Genomic DNA, 25,063 nt, shown 5'->3' with positions numbered 1-25,063 from the left:
GAAATAATAATTTATGGTACAATATTGCTCACGAGTTATTTGTAAAATTATTTCCGTTTTTGAGTTAAGATGCTGTCAGATTTTGAGGTTCCCAAAATACGTAATCTTGGTATAAGACAAAGTATTACTAACTCAATGAAAATTTAAAAAAAGAAAAAATCTAAATTATTCGAAAAACTTTAAATTTTTGAGTTACTAGATTTGCTGAATAGTTTGATTGAATATCGTTTTATGTACTGAATAACTATATTCATAAAAAATGTATACATTGTTTTTTTTTATTCCATTTCTTGAATCGAATACAGTCACGTTCAAACTGGTACATTCTAAAAAACTTTTAAGCCAATGACCTTTACATAAAAAGAGCAAAAACAAAATAGAAAGACTTGTACATAGAAAAAAAAAATGACGGTCATCGTACATGAAAGTGGATAACGTTTGCTACAACAATACAACTACAATATCAACAGTTGGGCTTAATGTTTTTTCTTGTGGACTGTAGCTAATCAAACTACCTTGAACTTAAATAACAACTGTTGCTGTTAATATATTTAAACTACTCCATCAAAACTATGAAACTAATTTACTCTGACTAATGGCAAGCAAGGTTGATTAAATTTTACGCACGTAAAGAAAAAATAGTCAATCTGTGGTGGCATACTCTCAAGATTTCCTCTTACCGTTTCTCTTACGGTTCTAACTTACAAATTATCTTCAAATTCCAAACTTTTGTGTCAGATTTACTATGTTTCGAGCCGTTTTATTACCATTATGTAGGCAGCAAGTCAGGCGCCACGGTAGCCGAGCGGTTAGAGGCTAGACCCGCAATACTAAGATGTATTGCGGTACTAGGCTATATTCCCGGTCTATACCTATAATGGTTAATATGAGAAATTTATAGTAAAGTATGTTTGCTAGTCGCCACGGTAGCCGAGCGGTTAGAGGCGAGACCTGCAAAGCTAATATGCATTGTGGTATTGGGTTCGATTCCCGGTCTTAAGGCCTTGGATTGTATTTAATGGTTAATATGAGAAATTTATAGTAAAGTATGTTTGCTATTCGCCTCTGTCCACGACACCTAAATGGTAGTTGGACGTTAAGCCCCGCCTGAAAAAATAGGCGATTACTTTACTTTACTTTTTTGCTTATAGGCAGCAAGTCAAGTAAAACTGAAAACAGTGACAGGCACTTTGAAGGAAGTCAAAGCGAGCTTCTCTCTCCCAAAAAGTGCCCATAATCGAATTTTCCAGGAGAAAAGTTTCTAATGAAACATTAGATGCAACTATCGCATCAAATTTAAAGAAAATCGTTGGAGGCATTTTAAAGAAAATTCTAATTAATTGGAAAATTGATTTAATAGGATGGAAAAATAAATGCCAGTTTCAGTCATGATAAACTTTCGACCTAGGGACTAAGGTCATCTTCAGGGCTAATTTACAATATACTGTTTTACATCATTAGAGGGTTGGTGGGTCTTCTATCTTGTCTGCTCATGGACTGAACCATGTACAGACCATGAACAGGAGTCCATGAACAGACAAGACAGAAGACCCACCAACCCTCTATTGATGTAAAACAGTATATTGTAAATTAGCCCTGAAGATGACCTAGTCCCCAGGTCGAAAGCTCCGGTATAATAAAAATATATCAAGACTGAGACCAGTAAAGCTAATATGTATTGTGGTACTGGGTTTGATTCCCGGTCTTAGGCCTTGGATTTTATTTAATGGTTAATAAAAATAAATTTACAGTAAAGTACAGTAAAGCCTCCGTCCACGACACTTAATTGTGTAGTTGGACGTTATGGCCCGCCTGAAAAAATAGGCGATTACTTTACTTGACTTTTTTACTTTACATCACGACTGAAACTGGCAATTAATTTTTCATCCAATTGAAACTATGAATCAGTCACCAAAAATAATGAACAGTAACAATTGATTTAGTTAAGTGGTACTTAAAATTCGATTAGTGCATTTTTTGGCCAAAACTTTATTGATAGCCAGCTTCCTGTGTTGGCCTCTAAGGTTAGGATTAAGTGGAGCTCAAAACAGATCAAACTCAAAATGAAATGTTTGCACAATTACAATAACTTCACTTAAACTTATTAGAGTAAGCAGTTAAGTACTTTTTCTTGTGTTCTTTACTTCCAGATCAATGGACAGATCGTGGGCAGTGGCGGTTAGCTTACTTTAAATGTCTCAGATTTTACAATTCCCTTCCATTTCTTCCCAAAGTAATTTTAGGGCTTACAAAACAGAAATAAACTAATCTGTTAGTTTCTCTTGTAAATCAATTCGTGAAATAACAGTTTAGTTTATGCACGATTTTTTGTTTTCCAGATAATTTGGGTCAACATAATTATTATGAATTAATAAGATTTGTTTTCCTTCATTCATACATTCACCGGGATGAAGAAATTCTAATTTATATAAAAAGAATTCTACACAGGTGAACTATTAAGTGAAGGGATTCAGGTATTTTGACCAGTTTTTGTTTGTTTATTAAATTAAAATAGATAATTGAAAACGGTCTTCATGTTCGTTCAGGTTCTACAACTTAAAGGAAAAAAAAAAGGAAATCAACAAACGATAAGGGAAGGGTTAGCTATGAGGTTAGCATATTGGATTGCCACGCGGAGATCCTGGGTTCGAATCTAGCTGCTGGCCCTTAGATTTTCTCTTTCTAGGAGCTTCTTACAGCTCACTGTCCGATGATGGACAGTGTTACTTGTAACGAGAGAACACTGTCCGGAAACCGGCAGTGCACTGAAAAAAACTCCGGGCATCTATAACCCCATAACGCTGACGTGCCTTAAATTAATTAAAAAAACAAACAAACAATAATTTAAACAAACTTTACAAAGAATAGTTAATTAAAAAAGTAAACAAAATAATCCACAAAGATAATCTCTAACATTGGAAATACCGCAAACAATTGAATGTTTGTTTTACCCCCCCAAAAAAAATTTCGAAAGAGAAATTAATTTATTTCAATTGGTCCTCTATTACTGCAGCCCAAGTATTGTGGTAAAGTTTGTTTGTAAATTATGTGTTAGGATATAGTATGGTGTTAACTAGAACGTAACGTGTGTGATACGAAGAAGTAAGGGAAGCTAATTTGTTCTGTCTTTGTAGATTTAGCAATCATTGTAGCGTTAATTAATGCTGAATTTAGTGAAGCGTAGCATACTTCAGTTGGTCTCATGTGTATAAATACAAAGATTTGGACATGATCTGCAATCAGTCTACAGCCGACAGGTGGATAATATCAACAATTTGGAACTAATGGTGATTTGGGTCTAGAGACGAATGTGTCTTCTACTTTAGCCTAAGCACTGTGAAGTCTTGTCCTTCTTGTAAAAATGAATCCCTTGCTTGCACTAAGAGAACGGGGTACGCCCTTAAAGTTTACGAATGTCCCTTAAAAAAAGCGTATTGAAAAGAAACTGTAATGCATAATTCGATCCTAGTGGAAGCATGCAGATCTGAGGATAGACGAACGTACCTAGAACGTCCGTTGCTGTTCTGTTTGCGATCTCTATTGAAGAAGCTGCAAAAAAAAAAAAAAACTAGAGAGCCCAGACAAAGTGCTCGCGTGCTAACTAACGCGGGATACAAAGGACGTTGGTTATTAAACGACCATTTTTACTTATAAGTAAAGTAAAGTAATTGCCTATTTTTTCAGACGCCCTTTACTTCCAACTACCAAATTAGGTGTCGTGGACGGAGGCGACTAGCAAACATCCTTTACTATAAATTTCTCATATTAACGATTAAAGGTATAGACTGGGAATATAGCCTAATACCGCAATACATCTTAGCTTTGCGGGTCTAGCCTCTAACCGCTCGGCTACCGTGGCGCATATTTTTACTTATTATTAACATTTTGCCAAATTACCGATCTTCACCGGATGTATCTGTTTTGAGTTCAACGAAGGGAGGTTGTTTTTATGTATATCAATACACGCTGGGCATCGAAATGTCTGCAATTAGGAATTTGATCATCATAGAAGGTGATGGAAGACAAATCTCTCCTCCATCTACGGAAAACTTCTTAAAATAAATTTTCACAAAAAATCCCCATGAAAAAATAGTTTGTAAAAAAATTAGTGTGCTTAGTTTAAAGAATTTAGTTCGACCGATTTTAGAAAAGTTCTCACGGGAATCACATCTTTGAGCAGGACTCTCAAGTGCCATTTTAGAAAAGAATAGAGCTCGCTGCCGACAGGAAATCAATTTTATATTATAAACTTTGCTAGACTTTCAAGAATGAACAAATTCGGTTTACCGGAAGTGCAACTGTACAAAATGGTTTACCATATTCTTTGGAAATGAGGCGCCACGGTAGCCGAGCGGTTAGAGGCGAGACCTGTAAAGCTAATATGCATTTTGGTACTGGGTTCGATTCCCGGTCTTAGGCCTTGGATTTTATTTAATGGTTAATAAGAGAAATTTACAGTAAAGTACTCGTATGTTTGCTAGTCGCCTCCGTCCACCACACCTAATTGGTAGTAATTGGACGTAAAGCCGGCCTGAAAAAATAGGCTACTGTTACTTTATTCTTTGGAAATGGCTCCACCGATTACGTTTAATCTTGAAATATCTACCGAATAATCAATCACTTATATTCAATACATTTACCGAAATTTAATTTTTTTTCTAGAGAATCCACTTCCAAAATCGACAATGGTGATTTTTGTCCGGCCCAATCGATACCATAACTCAAAACTAAAATCACCGAAAATCAGAACTCGATATTTAGTTTAGATGCCACCTGGTGATGAGAGAAGTAGAAATATTGAAAGGGGATAAAGCAAGGTTTAAAAGCGAATTCTAAAGCTCTGGAAATTCAGATGTCCAGAAGTTCCATGTAAATAAAACGATTATCTAAATTGCGATAGGAGGAAAATGTTTTGTTTTCGGCGCATCGACTGCAATAGTCATTAGCACAATAACGACGATAGTCTCCGTGATTGGGATGGCACTAAATCTGTGTATTTGATTCACCTTATATCTTTGCTTTGTTTGTGGAAATCTTAAAGTACATCCAGAACTTTGAAAGCTCCAAAATTAATGATTAAAATGTGTTTTTTTTTTCATTATTTACTAGTAAGTCTAATTGTAAAATGCAAAAAAATTTACATGAACTTTACGGTCAAAACTTAGTTTATGAAATACGTATACTTTACTTTTTTTAATTTACACTATTACAAACCTGACATTTAAAAAATATTTTAAACTAATTATTAGCTATTAGTTAATTCAAATTTCATGGCCATGAAAATACTTTCAAAGTTAGATTTACCTTAAAAACATTAAGATTTGCTTTGTAATCTTTAGAAAGAACTTTATATCCTTTACTTACAATTCACCATAGTAAGAAACTATTGTTAAATTTTAATTATATTCCATTAATAAATTCTGTGCTCGACGCGTATTAAATTTAATAATATTATTTATGTTTGGATTAATCGTTTGTGTCTTTTTTGCCATTTTGTTCAGCATTCTGTATCGTAATTTTATTTTCTCTATTTTTCAGAAAGAGGAAGCATTGTAATCGTTTCAAATGTAGGAAATAGAGTTTTCAAATGCTGTTTTGTAAAAATCGAGAATCAAAAATTGTGTCAAGTTAGGGAGTCGATTTTTTTTAGACCTTTATATTTCAACGAGAGGGTCTAGTTTGTGTACCCTTGTAGGAGATGAATCGAATTAGGTAGTCGAACCTAATTTTGGTAGTTGGAGGCAAAGCCACCTGAAGAAATATAGGTATTACTTTACTTTTCACTTTTAATCCGAATGCCCGGATATCTAGACCTTATTTCTGTCACCAATTCTTAACAGCCACTCCAAAAAGTCCTACTGGGACCTTGAACAGATTGACCTACTACAGAATGTCTGCAAGGTCGCCTCACTTCATGCTAAAGTACGTTAAAGTGCTCTACTCCAGATTATTATAGTTTGTTGAGAAAGATTGTATAGTCATCTCAACTAATGACAAATAATTAAGTCTTTTTTAAAACCTTAAAACCTCAGAAGTGTGGTACACATTTCTATCAAACAAATTATAACTTAATATCTTCCAGCATAAGTAGCAAGGAGATCTGCAATAAAAGTGAATGTCGGACCATTTTCGACCTATTTGGAGCGGGTAATTGTGATTGATTATTCTTTTGACTATAAATAGAGTAATCTTTTTTTTTTTATTATTTAAGTAAAGAGCATCAAAATAAAAAGAAATTTAGATTTATTTACGTGTGTGTTTTTTTAGAATAAAGTGTTCTAAAAACTGATAGCTATTAGAACTGACTTAGTGACTTAGTGACTGACATATTCTGACCGCCCATTATTCTAGCTTTATCATTATTTCTTTCACAAGTGGATATCCTTTCACTGCACCATTACAGCGCTACTAGAATCAGTCCAAAGCCCAATCTATCTGCTTTAAACCAAGTTCAATTTGTCTCTTTGTAGTTAACAGTTTTAGTCAATTTGTTTTAGTCAATAATGCTACAATTCATATTTTTATCGAGTCTTTAGTCAATTAAGTCTTTTAAGAGCTGAAATCCTTCTGTAAACCATTTTCTTCAGGGTTCTATCTTAAAAGTTATTTTCAAACCTGAATTTCTTAAAATATATTTAAACCTTACGAACATTTCCAGACCGTGAAAATGCACATTGCTCTGGAAAAAAACACTCTCATCCATTTGACAAAGTCACTTCCTCTTCTTCTTCTACTTTACTATAGACTATTGCCTGAGGGTCCTTAAAAGGACCAAGGTCTTCACGGTTATCATCCTTGGCCATTCCTCCATTTCTCGGGCCTTCACTCTCCACCTGCTGGATATCCATGATCCTGAAGTCCTTCTCTACCTGTTCAATCTAACTGTTAGCTGGGCATTCCCCACGCTTACCTCCCATGGAAAGGTAAACCATTAAAGGTATAAACTGGGGAATATAGCCTAGTACCGCAATACATCTTAGCTTTGCGGGTCTAGCCTATAACCGCTTGGCTACCTTGGCGACTAGCAAACATATTTTACTATAAATTTCTCATACTAACCATTAAAGGTATAGACTGGGGAATATAGCCTAGTACCGCAATACATCTTAGCTTTGCGGGTCTAGCCTCTAACCGCTCGGCTACCGTGGCGACTAGCAAACATACTTTACTATAAATTTCTCATACTAACCATTAAAGGTATAGACTGGGGAATATAGCCTAGTACCGCAATACATCTTAGCTTTGCGGGTCTAGCCTCTAACCGCTCGGCTACCGTGGCGACTAGCAAACATACTTTACTATAAATTTCTCATACTAACCATTAAAGGTATAGACTGGGGAATATAGCCTAGTACCGCAATACATCTTAGCTTTGCGGGTCTAGCCTATAACCGCTCGGCTACCGTGGCGACTAGCAAACATATTTTACTATAAATTTCTCATACTAACCATTAAAGGTATAGACTGGGGAATATAGCCTAGTACCGCAATACATCTTAGCTTTGCGGGTCTAGCCTATAACCGCTTGGCTACCTTGGCGACTAGCAAACATATTTTACTATAAATTTCTCATATTAACCATTAAAGGTATAGACTGGGAATATAACCTAGTACCGCAATACATCTTAGCTTTGCGGGTTTAGCCTCTAACCGCTCGGCCTTGTTGTGTTGAGAGATATTTCTTTAAACACAGAATTTCAGCCACTCACTTAGACCAACTTAATAATGCCTAATTGTTAGACTTGTAGACTCAGCTGAAATTGCAGAAATTTTATGAGACTGTAGAGTCACCAAGCCAACGTAATTGAGAAATTACAGTAAATTGGAAAAATCCTGACGGATATAACCTTCAAGAAGCTCTAACTGAGGTCAATATCATCATATCTGACCTGGTAACGTCCAAACTGCCACATTATGTTTTTACTTCTACTTCTTTATGATTACGCTAATTTGATTACCCCAAACGTTAACAAGAATAGAATATCTACCAATAGATAAGAGATGTACTTACTGTTGACCTTTGGTAAATAAACAGAAAAAATAAAATTAAACCAGACTATACGTGAATCGAAAATAAACTTAAAGCACGTCTTTAAGTATTTCTTATAAGGCTGACCTTTTTACCTGAACACCAGATAATTTGATCTGAATTATTTTTCAAGTAAAATGTTTAATAACTAATTAATTTTTAAATTGCAAATTTATCTGTAAATGTTAAAGATTAAAGATCATCCTTAGATTGTGTGGTTAGAAAGGTTTAACCCATCGACTAAGAAAAGTATGCTTTTGTATTTGATGGCGTATATTTCCGTTCTATCTGAGCCCCTTTGAGCTTTAAGCACCTTAAGGCTTCGTCTCTTCCCAATTTTCATTAATACATCCAAAAAAACTTATGTGCAACAATAATTTGATACCTCGTGTTACAAAAATTTTTGATTACAGCAATCTAAATTAGCGAGTGGCAAATGCTAATGCTTAACTGAACAAAATTATTCTTTTTTTAAATAAAAATGGCCAGCAATAATTAGTCTCAACTTATTTCGCTTAGAATTACTTTTAAAATATGATTTCAGCGAGGCAGGATATGAAAGCTTTATACAAATGTTTCCTGTTTCATCACAAACGAAACTTAATTCCTCTTATAATTTTATTCCCAATAATCGTATTTTATAAAGAAATAAAAGGAAATTAAATTCCTACGGGATACTATGGTCCTTGGTACCGAGTAAAGGGCCGAGAGTTTCAGTGAGAATTAAGTCTGTGACTGGTTTTCTCCGTCGGAAGTATTCCTTCTGTAATTGTGTAAAGCAGGGACCCCCAAACGTTTTACACAGGAGGCCAGTTCGCTGCCCTCAGATCGTTGGAGGGTCGGACTATAAAACAAACTCAGATCAAATCCCTATGCACACTGCACATATCTTATTTTAAAGTAAAAAACAAAACGGGAACAAATAGAATATTTCAAATAAAGAACAAGTAAATTTAAAGCAACAAACTGCCCAGTATTTCTGTGTGAATTGAGGACCTGCTTTTGGCTAATGAGATGGTCCAATGTCCAGTTTAGTTATAGTGCTTTGCCTTTCTTCCTGCTTCTGGCTGTGACGTGTGCATCCCGAGTCACCGGAAGTACTACTGTTCTCCAGTACTCCAGGAGCACAGGTTGCGGATGTGCTCCTCTCACTGACCACCAATGAAAGAGGTGTCCCTCCCGGAAGTGCGGCAGGGGCCGGATAAATGCGGCCTCAGGGGGCCGCATGTAGCCCGCGGGTCGTAGTTTGAGGACCCCTGGTCTAAAGCTTCTCTCCCAGCCTCTTTCCTTCTTCCCACTTTCTCTCAGCTCACCCTGTATCCAAGCAACCATCAAAAGTGGGGTAAGTGCTATCATTCTGTTCTAAACAGTGTCCACTTTATAATTGCCACGGTAATCACGTCGTATTTTTACAGTAAATCAATGTTAAAGCTAACATTTTGCCAAAAAAAAATCCAAGAACATTAGGGATAAAAAACAACGAAGACCCCATTGTTAGATACAATACAATAAGCCCATGTAATGCCTCTAAACTTGATTAAGAGACTCTCCTATTAGATAGATTTGATTAGCCCACTTAAAAATTGCCATTCTTTAGATTGTCTTTGGAAGACTATTGTTAAGTAGGCCTTGCAGGAGGCGAAATTGGATAAAATTGGATATTACTGAAAGGGCAGTCTACTCAACATTACGTGGTGGCTCTCTGTTTTATCCACAACTTTGTTGCTACCGTCTCATTTTCGTTTCTTTAAAGGAACTGTGATATAGAACAAATGAGCAACCTGCTGCAAAGATACGCAGCAGCAGTACGTATTATTTCTAGAGTAGAGCAGCGAGGTCAATTATGTAATTTTTCTACACAGCCAATTATTTACTATTCATGACCCAGCTGTTGTGAAGATGTAAACCTTTTTGTTTTTAAATCAATTTCGTTGCTAAAATTGTTGATAGATAATTTTCTTTATATAATGTTTTTGCTTTTTTTATTATTATTATTGAAGATTACGATATTAGCAACTTACACAAAAATATAGGTTAGCCAATAAGTAGACTTATTAGAATAGTATCAAACTTTTGGATATAGAATTTTAATCGGAAGGAAATTAACTTTTTGAGGCTCGCGGACAAAAAACAATGTTTTCGTAAGCATTAGACTTACATGCTTCGACTAGTTCCATCGTTTTTAACCGTAAACGGTTATTCGTATCGTCCGTTTTTTCGTCAACCCATTAGATCCGCTAATAGCAGGAGAAAGTTTGCAATTAATGTGGGTAATAAAGAAATAGCGGTTTATTGAAGAGTACCCGGAGGAGAGGCCTTCGAGATAATGCGATTTTCGAGCAATCAGGCTGTGCTTAAAGCGCTAGCAGCTTGTAAAACTTTCCTCTTTTGGGAAGGCAGATAATACCCTGAGAGGGCTTCTCCAATACATGCTGGCATGCTGGAGTTATTAATCAGCTGGCCATAAATGGAGCATAACTTCATTCACTGCATCAGAACTGAATAAAAAGAAGCAAAATCTCTTTAGCAATCGCTTTGAAGAACCGAAGAGATCCTGAAGCTAGATAGGAATCAGGTGGGTTATTATGTACCAGGGCACTTCTGGCATAGACTCTGCGAAGAGGGGGAGGTTTCTTATGTCCGGTTTGATGGCTTTACTATTGCTAGGTTCTGGTATGAGATATTTGGCACTTTGCAGCCAGAGTATCTTTGGACAACATCAACATCGAATCCAATGTCTGGTACGGCTCGGGGAAGATGATGTCCATGTGTCTATCTTGAAGTATTTCCTACTATTCAAGACGTTAGATCCATTTTGCAAGGACAGGCTAACTGGGCAGTTGATCCAGTTGTTAGAATTAATCGATAGTTTGCATTCTGCCTGTATAATCATTATTGACACGCATTCTAATGGTTTAGATGTTCTGAACTGTCTATCATTCCACTTTTACGTATTCACAGAATATCTAACTCATTTTATAATTACGAAACAGATCAAAGCTTTGATTTTAAAATTAATCTGGTAATATTCACACGTTACCTTTATTGTTTTTTAAATAATTATTTTAATTTTATTATAAAATAGTAATTCTAATTAATATGCTTCCCAAGAGAATTTCAAGTTTATAAAGATTTGAAATTTCAATAGAATGTTTCATCTTATCTTTTCCCTGCCGGATGTAGAACGTGCACCAAATATATGTAATTAATAAATAACCTGAGAAATAATCGTGGAGTATCGTTTTTTGGTGACCGGATTCATTTATCCCCAAAAAAGAAAGATGGTTGCCCATTTCCGGAAGTTTTATTTTATTATTTTTATTTTTTTTTGCCGAGCTTCCGGCCTAGGGACTAGGTCATCTTTAGAGCTTAATAATAATTGTAATTGGTTTTAATTTTGTTTTAAAGGTTGGTGTATCTTCTGTTATCTTCTGTATCTTCTGTTATCTTCTGTATCTTCTGTTATCTTCTGTATCTTCTGTTATCTTCTGTATCTTCTGTTATCTTCTGTATCTTCTGTTATCTTCTGTATCTTCTGTTATCTTCTGTATCTTCTGAGATTGTCCAAAAACTTATTGTCGGGTTCGACAGTAAAACCAGTTATCAAATTTGCAGTTTCTGTGATTTTTCACAATAATTTTTGGGGAGGGGACTCAGGGGACCTCAAAACGGATATTGCTGGACAAAAATCGAAATGAGAAATGTGTTTCGATTGCCTTAATCGCCTCGTACACATTTTTTTTTCGACTAAAGAATTTTTATGTAATAACTAGAACAAGCGACTAAAAATATTCTTGTTTTCTATAAAAATATTTTTATAATAATCAAAAGTGATATTACAAACTAATACAGATCTATTATTAAGAAATGTCTATTTGTAACTTGTTAGTAAATCGACTTAAATAAAGTTTCGGTCACATAAGACGACGAATATAGAGACATATTGTGAAGCCACAATAATAGACATGTATATCGATACTAATGCGATGAAAGAATGCTACAAGCTATCAATCTTTCTTTAGTTGTTATTATTACACACAGTTTGCGGTGGACATAATAACAAATTTTGTATCGTCTAATCGTTAAATTGTAACAGCTACCCAGTTATGTTGAAATTGGTTCCCTCAAATTATATATATATCTTCCATTTTTTAAAAATATCTCCAAATGTTTACACACTAAAATATTGCGTAATAGTAATTAAATTATTTTTTTTTAAACAAATTTTTAAGCACCAGGAATCGGTATTTACAAATAACAAATAATTTTCTGAATCAATGAAAACGCAATGCTAGAACTGTAATGCGGAAGGTAATTTATTCAATAATTATCTTGGCGAAACTGAGGTAACTTAGACTCCCCATTGTTTCGAGAAAGCAATATCTGCAGTAGGCAAAATTTGTGAGTCAATTTAGAAATTTGTACTCTTAAACGGTACGGGATCGATGGGCTATGACTGGGAATTGAGGTCATGAGTGTCTTAAGGCGTAGGATCTTACTCCCGAAACCTAAATCTAGGTACCCTAAGGCTAAGTAACCTTCCTTGGATTTAAACTCCTAAAATATCGCAAGATAGTGACTTCATTCATAAGTATAATGTTCTTTTTTAGTCTGGCAGAAGATTTTTGACTCGTAAGTGTAGATTTGTCGCTTAAGATGCAGGTACAATACGAGGGTCGTTTGAAAAGTCCGTGCAAAAATAAAAACTACTTAATTTTTTGGGGTAAACCTTTTTTATTTTTCAACATAGTCTCCTTTTAGGCTTGTACACTTCGTCCAACGCTGCTCTAGTTTGTTGATCCCTTCCGAATAATAGGATTTGTCCAAGTCTGAAAAATAGCCATTCGTTTCTGCAATCACCTCCTCGTTTGAATAAAATCTTTTTCCCGCCAGCCATTTCTTCATATTGGGGAACAAATAGTAGTCCGAGGGAGCCAAGTCTGGAGAATAGGGGGGATGTGAAACGAGTTGAAACCCTATTTCCATTAATTTTGCGACTGCTGAGGTGTGAGCTGGTGCGTTGTCGTGATGGAAAAGGACTTTTTTGGGCCAATCGTGGGCGTTTTTCTTGCAGCTCGGTTTTCAAACGGTCCAATAACGATGAATAATATGCACCTGTAATAGTTTTACCCTTTTCCAGATAGTCGATGAGGATTATTCCTTGCGAATCCCAAAAGACAGTCGCCATAATCTTTCCGGCCGAAAGAACGGTCTTCGCCTTTTTTGGCGCAGATTCCCCCTTGGTAACCCATTGTTTAGATTGTTCTTTGGTCTCAGGAGTGTAGTGATGTATCCATGTTTCATCCACAGTGACGAAACGACGCTTAAAGTCCTGCGGATTCTTCTGGAACAGCTGCAAACCGTCCTTGCAACACTTCACACGATTTGAAAATTACTCGACTTCCTCGATTCAAACGAATGCCAAACACAAAGAAATAGACCGATCTGGCTGAAACTTGGTGTGTGTTCTTCCAAGAGATGCTACTAACTAAACATAACCTCGATACGCGCCAGTAGTGCTATCTCTCTGACTTTGCACGGACTTTTCAAACGACCCTCGTACTCTGCCATCCTACATTCTTGAAAACCCCTAAGGCTAAGTACCCTTCCTTTCAGTTAAACTCACCCAGCATGCCTAAAATATCGCAAGATAGTGACTTCATTCATAAGTATAATGTTCTTTTTTTAGTCTGGCAGAAGATTTTGACTCGTAATTGTAGATTTGTCACTTAAGATTCACGTACAATACTCTGCCATCCTACATTTTTGAAAATCCGCTGGACATTTCCTGTTTAACTTGTAATTCGACTTAAGGGAGCATGTACAAGATCTCTGTTGGGTGTTTTTTTTTTTTTCCGGTGTAAAAGGAAACTTCCTCTCTCGACACGACTGAATGACGTTACGAAAAGTCTTTAATAAATAATTGAACTGAATCAAGAATTTATGGCTCTTATTTTAACTCTTTATTCAGATCTTGCAGACATTTTTTTTTTTTTTGAATATTTTACCAGCGAAATGCCAAAGTAAAATCCAAGACCTTTTCATAAGCAGCAATTAAATAATTTGCCTAAAGTTGAAAGAAACAATTGTAGTTTACTGTTAACGAATTTAAACCCATAAACCTTCCTGGCTGGAGCGTCGATGATGTTAAGACGGAAATATTATTTACATATAAGTACATTTTTTTGATTTGATTTAGATCAGCGAGAACATTGTATTTCCGGTGTATCATAATCTTTAAATATCTCTCACGATCATAGAACTTCCTCTTATTAGGAACACAGAATAAAATAAAAATAATCTAATAGAACATTTATCGACTACATGTGCACATTTTAGCGATAGTACTAGGACAACCTTAAATGTCAAAACTATGTGAATAAATAATAATATGAAACAAAAAAATACATGCTAGAAAAATAATTGACCTAATATGAATGTTAGACAGAAGAAGAAGAAGACAAGAACAAAAAGAAAAAGCAATTAACTTCAGCATAATACCGCCGTTACCATCTTAAGATCTTTTATTAGATAGCTTCTTCCAGTATTTTGCAAATGGAACTTCTAACACACCGGATATCAAACAGAATATAAAAGTTAATTTAAAAACAAAACCAAAAGTAATAAAACAAACAAAAGGAAATAAAAAAAAAATTGAAAGGAAATGTAGATTACAAAAACAGTTTGGAAAAAAAGGTTTTCAATGATAAAACTAAGTATTATTATTTCGTTTGTTTTTGCTTCTATTTTTCCCCCATATTTCTGGAATTATCTTTAAGTACTTCCTCCATAATGTTATTATCAATTCTCTTTCATATTTTTTTAGATTATTTTTCAAGATTGAACTTTTATTAAATTCATCGTTTATTGTTATTACTATGAAAGAAGCCAATCATTTTAATGCTTCTTAACTTAGTCTGTAATATTTCTGGTCATTGATTTCTCGTTTTTATGAAGGCTCGCTTTTCTTTGTGGTTAGATTTCTTTGTGCCTTGCTTCCCAGGCGTTTTAATTCGAGACTGGTATTTGCTTAAGTACAAAACACTCGCGCTTTGAGGTTAGAATAGAGTGTAAACAAAGTGAGATGAGAGGCTAAAATGGCCCTTATCAATGCGAGTACAAAACACTCGCGCTTTGAGATTAGAATAGAGTGTAGACAAAGTGAGATGAGAGGCTAAAATGGCCCTTATCAACGCGAGTACAAAACACTCGCGCTTTGAGATTAGAATAGAGTGTAGACAAAGTGAGATGAGAGGCTAAAATGGCCCTTATCAATGCGAGTACAAAACACTCGCGTTTTGAGATTAGAATAGAGTGTAGACAAAGTGTGATGAGAGGCTAAAATGGCCCTTATCAACGCGAGTACAAAACACTCGCGCTTTGAGATTAGAATAGAGTGTAAACAAAGTGAGATGAGAGGCTAAAATGGCCCTTATCAATGCGAGTACAAAACACTCGCGCTTTGAGATTAGAATAGAGTGTAGACAAAGTGAGATGAGAGGCTAAAATGGCCCTTATCAACGCGAGTACAAAACACTCGCGCTTTGAGATTAGAATAGAGTGTAGACAAAGTGAGATGAGAGGCTAAAATGGCCCTTATCAATGCGAGTACAAAACACTCGCGCTTTGAGATTAGAATAGAGTGTAGACAAAGTGTGATGAGAGGCTAAAATGGCCCTTATCAACGCGAGTACAAAACATTCGCGCTTTGAGATTAGAATAGAGTGTAGACAAAGTGAGATGAGTAGCTAAAATGGCCCTTATCAATGCGAGTACAAAACACTCGCGCTTTGAGATTAGAATAGAGTGTAGACAAAGTGAGATGAGAGGCTAAAATGGCCTTTATCAACGCGAGTACAAAACACTCGCACTTTGAGATTAGAATAGAGTGTAGACAAAGTGAGATGAGAGGCTAAAATGGCCTTTATCGACGCGAGTACAAAACACTCGTGCTTTGAGATTAGAATAGAGTGTAGACAAAGTGAGATGAGAGGCTAAAATGGCCCTTATCAACGCGAGTACAAAACACTCGCGCTTTGAGATTAGAATAGAGTGTAGACAAAGTTAGATGAGAGGCTAAAATGGCCCTTATCAACGCGAGTACAAAACACTCGCGCTTTGAGATTAGAATAGAGTGTAGACAAAGTGAGATGAGAGGCTAAAATGGCCCTTATCAACGCGAGTACAAAACACTCGCGCTTTGAGATTAGAATAGAGTGTAGACAAAGTGAGATGAGAGGCTAAAATGGCCCTTATCAATGCGAGTACAAAACACTCGCGCTTTGAGATTAGAATAGAGTGTAGACAAAGTGTGATGAGAGGCTAAAATGGCCCTTATCAACGCGAGTACAAAACATTCGCGCTTTGAGATTAGAATAGAGTGTAGACAAAGTGAGATGAGAGGCTAAAATGGCCTTTATCGACGCGAGTACAAAACACTCGTGCTTTGAGATTAGAATAGAGTGTAGACAAAGTGAGATGAGAGGCTAAAATGGCCCTTATCAACGCGAGTACAAAACACTCGCGCTTTGAGATTAGAATAGAGTGTAGACAAAGTTAGATGAGAGGCTAAAATGGCCCTTATCAACGCGAGTACAAAACACTCGCGCTTTGAGATTAGAATAGAGTGTAGACAAAGTGAGATGAGAGGCTAAAATGGCCCTTATCAACGCGAGTACAAAACACTCGCGCTTTGAGATTAGAATAGAGTGTAGACAAAGTTAGATGAGTAGCTAAAATGGCCCTTATCAATGCGAGTACAAAACACTCGCGCTTTGAGATTAGAATAGAGTGTAGACAAAGTGAGATGAGAGGCTAAAATGGCCTTTATCGACGCGAGTACAAAACACTCGTGCTTTGAGATTAGAATAGAGTGTAGACAAAGTGAGATGAGAGGCTAAAATGGCCCTTATCAATGCGACTTTTGAGGATCTAGTGTAACATTCCTCGGAGCCTAAAATATAGTTCAATGCTCTCAAGCCTCAAAGCCACATTGCTCACTGATAATCACCTGAGGGAAATCAAAAGCTATTTCCAAACAGATGGAGCTCCTCTTTCCGATGTATACGTCGAGGATAGGCGAATCTGAGCCGCTTCCGAATAGGACATAAAAGAAGGTCATTTGATGACACGTGAAACTCTCCTACCAACTTGCCAATCGTGAGGTGCCACCTTAACAATTAAAAAAAATCTTTACTGACTTTCCAGCTCTTGTAACTCGCTTAAAGCTTCATAAAGACTGTTTTACATAAAGACTGCTCGTACTGTTGTACCAGACGATGAAGCCAGTCATTTAGAAACAGTATTTGATTTTTCTCAGAACCTCTACAACTTGATATTAAATCTACTTTTAAAGTGTACACAACATAGTACAGACCACAATAGATCTAAGGAGATCATTTTGAGGCAGTATTTGATTTTTCTTAGAACCTCTACAACTTGATTTCTAAGTGAACATAGTACAGACTACCATAGATTTATGGAGATATGTTCCTGGTTCGTGACTACTAAAAAGCGTCTACGTTGTGGGTGTTACCACGTCTCATCTTGTGTCACTTCAGTAGACAACTTTACTGACCACCATTCCGTAGACCAATTGACTAGGATGTGTCTTTGCAGCGCTAAATCAACATACCCAACATAACTTTTAAAGCATTCGACGGCACTGATTAAGTAGATCTACAGTTATTTTGGGTGAAATTCCTCGAATAAGGTGCTTAAAGATTGTTACTATTGTCTTTGGACAGTAGTAATTTACCACCTAACTTCGGATTAACAGCGAGTACCTGGAAATTGATTTCATCACTGCCATATAAATATGCAGAAGTAGGTTTCCAGGTCCATGAAAGAACCTATTCATTAGCCACATAATCTGTTCTGATTTCCAGGATGAGGTAAGCTGCGTTTCCATCATAAAACCAATACAGTACGACAGTAGTCTTGAATTTACTTTGTAGGCAATCCATTACGTAGTAAAGTGATGCATATCCGGTTGAAATGCCAACCACTTAAGTGATTGATTCATTAATACAAAAAGGGAAAAAAAAAGATTATAGCAAATTTCAGTCATAATTTGGCTGAAATTTTACGCGAGTATATCTGAAATTGGCAATCATCTTTCATTCTATTACTTTCAATTCAACTTTTGTCTGGAAATACTTTATCGGGTGGATTCTCCGGAAACTGTAATGTTAATTTCACTTTCACATTTTGCCATGTTAATGTACTTCCGGCTATTTTCCTTTTTTGAGGTGTTTTGTTCACACCATTTCCTGTAAACCTCTTTTCCTGTTGCAATGAACTTCGAAACTAATATTTCCTGTGAAAACTCGATATAAGCAATCTCCCTTGTTCGCCATATTTTCCTTTAACCCAGCAAGAGTGAGTAAACAATTACTATTTTTCGTAAATAATTAAGAAAAAATAATGATTGTATCCGTGAGTGAGATAAAGCTGTAGCATATTGTGTAACTAGACTATTGTTAGGAAAGCAACAGATTGCTGGTAGTACGTTAGAGTAATACCCTTACATTATTTATTACGTTCATGTTTTGGCTATACGTCATGAAGTTCGCGTATTGGCAAGAAAGAAAGATCTGTGATAGGTGGAGTTTAGTGGAGGGTTTGCGCGCAGACACAGAAAAGGAAGTGGGGCCTACCCCTGGCGGGCCGGTAAGAGTTAACACTGTCCTTGGAGTTAACTGTATATAAAAGTTTACTGGTCCCATAATCCGATATCATTAACCACACAACTAACATGGAAAACACTACCAACATGTCGGCCAAGGTAAGACTTGAATTCTTTTTTCTTGTGTAAAAAATCACAATAGAAACGGAAATACAAAAATTTAGTCTTCCTTTAGCGGTAGAAATTGATCTTGATTTTTGTGGGATAAGTTAAGTTTGACTTTCAGAGTTTTTTGTGTTGTCTTTTGACGTTCAGAATAGACATTTCCTTCCGGTTATCTATTTCCGCCCAGTTAAAGTACTCTCGGATTACTGAAATTTCACTCCAGGCTTTGTTTTAATTTCTCACATTCGTAGTAAGAAAAGGTATGGCCAAAATACTTTAGTTCTAACCGGAAATAGATACTCTGAAGTACTGGGCCACGATCAAACAAAGACAAAACAAAACAAAGTCGATAATTTAAAGCTAATGTTTTATTTGGGTACCCTTTTTGGGGCTCTTAAAACCTTCAATCGTAATGGGAGGTTTTCAAGGGGCTACCCACCTTCTACCATCTCTTGGATCACCCCCTCCTTGCTTCCATTTTGTTCTGAAATTCACTGGCCGCAGAGAGCCCCAAATATCTCAGACTGCTACCCCGCGATAACAGCGTCATCAAACAGGATGTAGCCGTTTTTCTTCTTCTCCACTTCTTGTGCCAAGCCTGCGCACAGAGCTTCCGGGGTTAAATAATCCCAATTTATATCCTGATCCTATCGTGCCCTATGCGGAAAACAGTCAACAGAGAATAATTTCTAATTCATACTCACCTTCAGCGTCTTCTCGGTTCTGACTTTATACCGATCAGGCGAAAGCTTTTTACTGTGTTTTGATACCAGTAACATTCATCCCAGATTTGTCACGCTATTTAGTGCTAAAGAGCCGTTCACATGGTGCGCCCAATAATAGTGTTCTGGACCAATGTGAATAGGATACCATTCAAGGAATATCTTTACTGTAGCGGGAAAGCTGCCTCTGGGGACTTCTCAAACAAGAGATAAGGTTGTTTTATAAAGTGTTACCACTTTAACAGCACCCTGGCAGTCTGAGCAACTAAGAATTTACTCAATTTCAGTGCCCTTACTCAGGTTCTACTCATTACAGATCTAATTACCACAAATTTCAGCATGAAAAACTGTACTCTAAGTGTCAAGAGAAATTTCTCAGAAAAAACTCTGGCTTAAATCCAAAGATCACTGGCTATTTGAGATATATTTGAGATTTTTAAGTGGTTTCGAAGTTCTTTTCATCGGCAATGTTTGATGCTTCAGATTTATTTACAGATGTTGACTTTACTAATCGCTGTTTTTTTCGTAAAAAGTTGATAGAAATGTTAATAATTTTCGTTTAGATTCTAAATTTATTGCAACCGCGATATTTATAGGTAGCGATTAATTTCTAACACTGAAACGTAATTTTTGTTTTGTTTTTGTTTTCAGATTGCAGTCGTCGTGGCGTGCTTCATTGCTGTGGTTTCAGCCCATGGTAACAGTCATACAGCTGTAGGTAAGTAGAGTGGGTAACTTTTATGCGAAACATCTCATTCTCTGTCTTAACTCAGGTTACTTAAGAATATTCCTAAAATTTTTTGGTAACTTTTAGGCGGTTTAAAAATGTGGAGATCCCCGCCTTTTTTTGGGGGGGGGCTCATATGCTTCGTTAAAGATTAGCTTTGTAATTCTGATAGCTTCAAAGCTGATAATAGTTGTTTGTAAAGAGTTTGCTCTTTGAAGCACACAATGTTTAATTTTTAGTTTTTTCTTGGTACTTGGGAGTAAATTAACTCTTTGGTTTCCAGTCAGTTCTGTATCATTTAAGAGGTGCCCTCCAGGTTAGAGGAGAAAGATAACTCTAACCTCCAGTTCATCAAAATACTGGTCACACTTCCTAAATAAAGGTTCCATAACTATTATATTTTGAAAATTATATATCATTTCCTTTCTTCAGGAAATTTCCTTAAAAGAAAATGAATAACCTTTGTCTAATACAGTGCTCTTCCTTAGCCTGAAGGTTATTAGTCTCTGATACTGAATGAAACCCAAGAACCTTAAAGAATCAAAGAAAACTTGAAAGATAACTCGATAAAGTTTTCTAGTTAACTGAAGAACTAATTTAATTCTAAAATAAATGAGAAATCCCTGATAATAATTTATTAGGCGTCACGGTAACCGAGCGGTTAGAGGCTCGACCCGCAAAGCTAAGATGTATTGCGGTCCTAGGTTATATTCCCAGTCTATACCTTTAATGGTTAATATGAGAAATTTATAGTAAAGTATGTTTGCTAGTCGCCACGGTAGCCGAGCGGTTAGAGGCTCGACCCGCAAAGCTAAGATGTATTGCGGTACTAGGTTATATTCCCAGTCTATACCTTTCATGGTTAATATGAGAAATTTATAGTAAAGTATGTTTGCTAGTCGCCACGGTAGCCGAGCGTTTAGAGGCTCGACCCGCAAAGCTAAGATGTATTGCGGTACTAGGTTATATTCCCAGTCTATACCTTTAATGGTTAATATGAGAAATTTATAGTAAAGTATGTTTGCTAGTCGCCACGGTAGCCGAGCGGTTATAGGCTAGACCCGCAAAGCTAAGATGTATTGCTGTACTAGGCTACATTCCCAATCTATACCCTTAATGTTTATTATGAGAACTTTGTAGTAAAGTACGCTAGCTAGAACGCCTCCGTCCGCTAGACCTAATTTGGTAGTTGGAAGTAAAGCCCACCTTAAAAAAATGGACACTAATTCGCCTTTTTTTGTATTTCACCTAGTAATTAGTGAACAGTTTAGCGATAAGATTAGCTAATTACTGAGCAAGAGATAAAATGTTATCAGAAAATTATTTTTTCTTCACTAATTAGTCAGCGCTAATTTTAGTATTTACTTCTGTTATAATTTTTTTTTAAAGTAAATGATTTTTTACGTCGTAAAGTCTAGCCTTTATTGACAGGAAATTGAAGGTTTTTCCAAGCAACGGAAGTGGGCTGTAAAAGTGACGTTTCCATCGATAGTAACCACGCAAAGCAATGCTGTTGATTGGTATAGCCTTGCTTAAGAATAGACTGAATTATTAGCTGAAATGTTCAGCAACACCATTAAAAGATTTATGTTAACTGAAAGGACAAAACTATTTAGACCAAAATGTCGATTCTGGTATCCTTTAAGGTCAGGTTGTTCCTGGTATTCGCTCGAACTAGGAAACAGATTGAAAGCCTTGAGTTTGAATTTCCCTAAGAGTAATTGATTCCAATTTTGTTATTCAATTCAATATCTTAAAAAATCCTTTGGTATTAGCACCACTATTTGAGTATTGCAGATGTTGATTCTTCCTCCAATCCTGGGACACCGAAATAGAACCTGGGACACCAGAATTGTAAGGGATGGATAGAGTAAGCTTGGAAAAACGCATTCCAATGTCATTTTCACATTACTGTACTCATTCCCAAAATTGGTCTTTTCTTTGAGTTCAGTCAAACATAGCGTTCTTCTGATTACTTTCTGGAAGACAAGTTTGGACCTGTTTCAGTTCTAATACTGGAATGAACTTAACAATTATATATTTATTTATTTTATCAGTAATTACCATTGATTTGTCTGACTTCTTGCAATTTAAAGATATCATCTAGAATGGATTATCGGTTATTCACGGAAAACTGAAATACCAATTAAAGAAATTCGCACTTTTCGATACCTCTTTTCCCAAACTCGGAATTTCAACGCAATGGAGGTTAGTCAAACCTTCCTGCTCCAAAAACAGTGTCTTTGATTGAATTTTGATTGAACGGAAAACGTCACCAATAAATTTGACTTTAAACCAATGCCTTTTTTTTTCTGTGTACAGCCAAACCACATGAAGGTAAATATAATTACGGCATAGATCATGCCTACCATGGACATTGGCAAGGATCCGCACATCCACATGGTTACGGAGGTTTAGGTGACGGCCACGGCAGCTATGGTCTTGGTGGCGCACACGTACTAGGAGCCTTGCCACAGGCTGGAGTAGGTGGCTACGGAGGACACGGCGCTTTTGGAGGCGGTTATGGTGGATATGGTCACGGAGCAGGTCTAGCTGGCGGATACGGTGGTTATGGACATGGTGCGTACGGAGGATATGGTGGTTATGGAGGATATGGTGCAGCCGGTTACGGACATGGCGGTTATGCTGGTGGATATGGTGGTGGCCGAGGAGGATTCGGAGGTTATGGAGGCGCTGGTTATGGACATGGAGCAAACAGCTATGCTAATTACAATCTTCACTCTTACGCTGGCGGTCATCTTGGCGGTTATGGTGGAGGCCATCATGGCGGTTGGTAAATGGCGGTAAATAACGTTCCCGCGCAACAGTCATCTAAAAGTAATTTTTAACGTCATCATCTCGGAAGTTTCATCGTTCGCTCGCATTTGTACAGTTTGTACTTCATTTGTTTTGTATTTTTATACTGGATAATTTGAAATAAAATCTTGTAAACACGTTATAGTTGAATAGATATTAAATTAAAAAACACAAAGAGCTGTGCAGACCCACTAGCCTTCCTCTTCCGGCAAATTTCTTCATTAAGTTCTTTTTGCCTTAAGAGATAGTCGACTTCAATAATGTAATCCTTCACTGTAGTAAAGCGATCGTTCAACAGGTGGCGTGACGTCACAAAACCCAAGTAAAATTATGCCCTGAAAAAAGATTAAATCTAAACTGTTTTTTCAAAATGTAGTTAGGTCCTCCAGTGCTGGATAACATCTTTCTGCCATAATAAGCATGTTTATTGTATTCCTGATCGATTTCGGAATTTAATCCATCATCAGAGGTAGAATAATCAGTTTGGAGTACAGATTTTTGACTTCATTTATGTGATTCTTGAGTACGAGACGGAAACAGAAGAAAATCACTGATTAACAGTTGTTGATTTCAAAGGCATTGGCTATAAGTTAAATCCACAACTGTCTCAAAGAGATCCTTGGATTAAATGAGTGTTTGTGCATAAATACAGGGCAAATGAGTTATGTGTGGATTTAAAAATGAATCTTCTTTTGGACAACGCTAAGCCCAAGTAGATGCAAACTGACTCTGCTGGCCCTGTGGCATTATGTGGAGAGTTTGTGGTGTCAGTGTATGTGTGCATAGTTCGTGTTGTTAAAGTGAGAGATAACTGAAGCGACGTTAAAAATCCACGAAGAATTGGCTAGTCTGTTTACTGGAGTCTATTTACTCCTTCGGGGAAATCAATCTCTTAGACCTAAGCTATGTACGTTTTGTCCAAGATCAATTCAAAACTTTGGTTATGTTGTACTATTTTTAGACCAGCTGTTCACAACCATTTTGTACTCTGCACCACGTTGCTAATTTTCTCTGAGCTCTGTTTTGGTAAATCTGAGAAATTAGATTTCAATTTGGAGAAGTTTAAAAAAACAAAAACATAAATCTAAACTTGTTTCCGAGGTTAAGTTTCAGGTTTTTGAAGTTTCCGAAAATATGTTTAGACCGGAAATTGCTTGCAAATGCCTACACCATTCATCGAGGATGAGTGGATTAGATTGGAATGGAATTTCCAAGTAAATGGGATTTGACTAAGCAGGATACGAAAGGAATACTCAGGTCGGTGTGAATGGTTGTAGTTAGATGTGGAAAAGCATTGATTGCCTCGTTACTAAATAAATTATTCGGCTCGTTTTTCTTAAATAACTGCTAAGGCTATTACGTATCTTGAAACCTGTAGCAACTTATAGCTCACACATAGTTTCGCAACTTTTATATGAAACAGTTTTTTCTTACGGAAAACGTTTTGTATAAGGCACTAAACTACTTCCGAGTTAGAAGGATGTTTGGACTTCCTGGAAAGGGCCATTTCAGGTACTTTATTATTTATTAAATATTAAAAAGGGTGAAATATTTAACTAAAATTTTAAACTTGAACAAAATTGGCTAACCAAAAGTAACATTTCAATAAATCTTTTGTAGTTTTTAAAGATTTTTATTCTAGATTATGATAACTGCTAAAATATATATATATATATATAACTTCGATATCGACTACTTTTTAGTACCAAATTGAATGTTAAAGCCCTAACCTATTACTAACATTTACTTCTGACCTAAATAGCAGTAATCCACATCAGAAAACCTCCAATTTCTCGTCTAACCAGATCGCACTTAATTTTCCTTCGATTATCGTCATGAATGAAAAGAAAAACACAGCTCTATTTTTTTAACATTTAATACAGGCGGTTTTTCAAACCGGAAAACCACTAATTTCTCGCCTAACTAGCTTGCACTTCCTTAAATTTCCTTCCTTTTAAATACCTAATTGCGGTAAG

At 36.3% G+C, this 25,063-nt stretch overlaps 1 protein-coding gene and 1 long non-coding RNA gene across 2 annotated transcripts in view; both read left to right on the top strand.

The window, feature by feature from the left end:
- Nucleotides 1–25,063, top strand: part of LOC141453662 (uncharacterized) — a 354,403-nt gene that overhangs the window by 243,368 nt on the left and 85,972 nt on the right. The gene's annotated exons all lie outside the window — the stretch shown is intronic.
- LOC141453504 (uncharacterized) lies at nucleotides 18,707–23,229 on the top strand. The gene is made up of 3 exons (XM_074126852.1): nucleotides 18,707–18,815; nucleotides 20,195–20,261; nucleotides 22,593–23,229. The coding sequence occupies exons 1-3, from the start codon at nucleotides 18,786–18,788 to the stop codon at nucleotides 23,066–23,068; spliced, it is 573 nt and encodes a 190-aa protein (XP_073982953.1). The 5' UTR covers nucleotides 18,707–18,785; the 3' UTR covers nucleotides 23,069–23,229.

This window comes from Rhodnius prolixus, unplaced genomic scaffold, assembly GCF_049639745.1.
Source record: "Rhodnius prolixus isolate KJV_2025 unplaced genomic scaffold, Rpr scaffold_1, whole genome shotgun sequence".
NCBI lineage: Eukaryota > Metazoa > Arthropoda > Insecta > Hemiptera > Reduviidae > Rhodnius > Rhodnius prolixus.
The sequence above is the reverse complement of the archived record's forward strand: the minus strand, read 5'-3'. Positions and strand labels throughout refer to the sequence as shown.

Bases quoted from the DNA above. Each gene is read 5' to 3' on its own strand.
- LOC141453504 (XM_074126852.1), top strand. From the start codon at position 18,786: ATGGAAAACACTACCAACATGTCGGCCAAG. The intron at 18,816-20,194 runs GTAAGACTTGAA...TTTTGTTTTCAG, and splicing joins CTACCAACATGTCGGCCAAG to ATTGCAGTCGTCGTGGCGTG. The intron at 20,262-22,592 runs GTAAGTAGAGTG...TTCTGTGTACAG, and splicing joins TAACAGTCATACAGCTGTAG to CCAAACCACATGAAGGTAAA.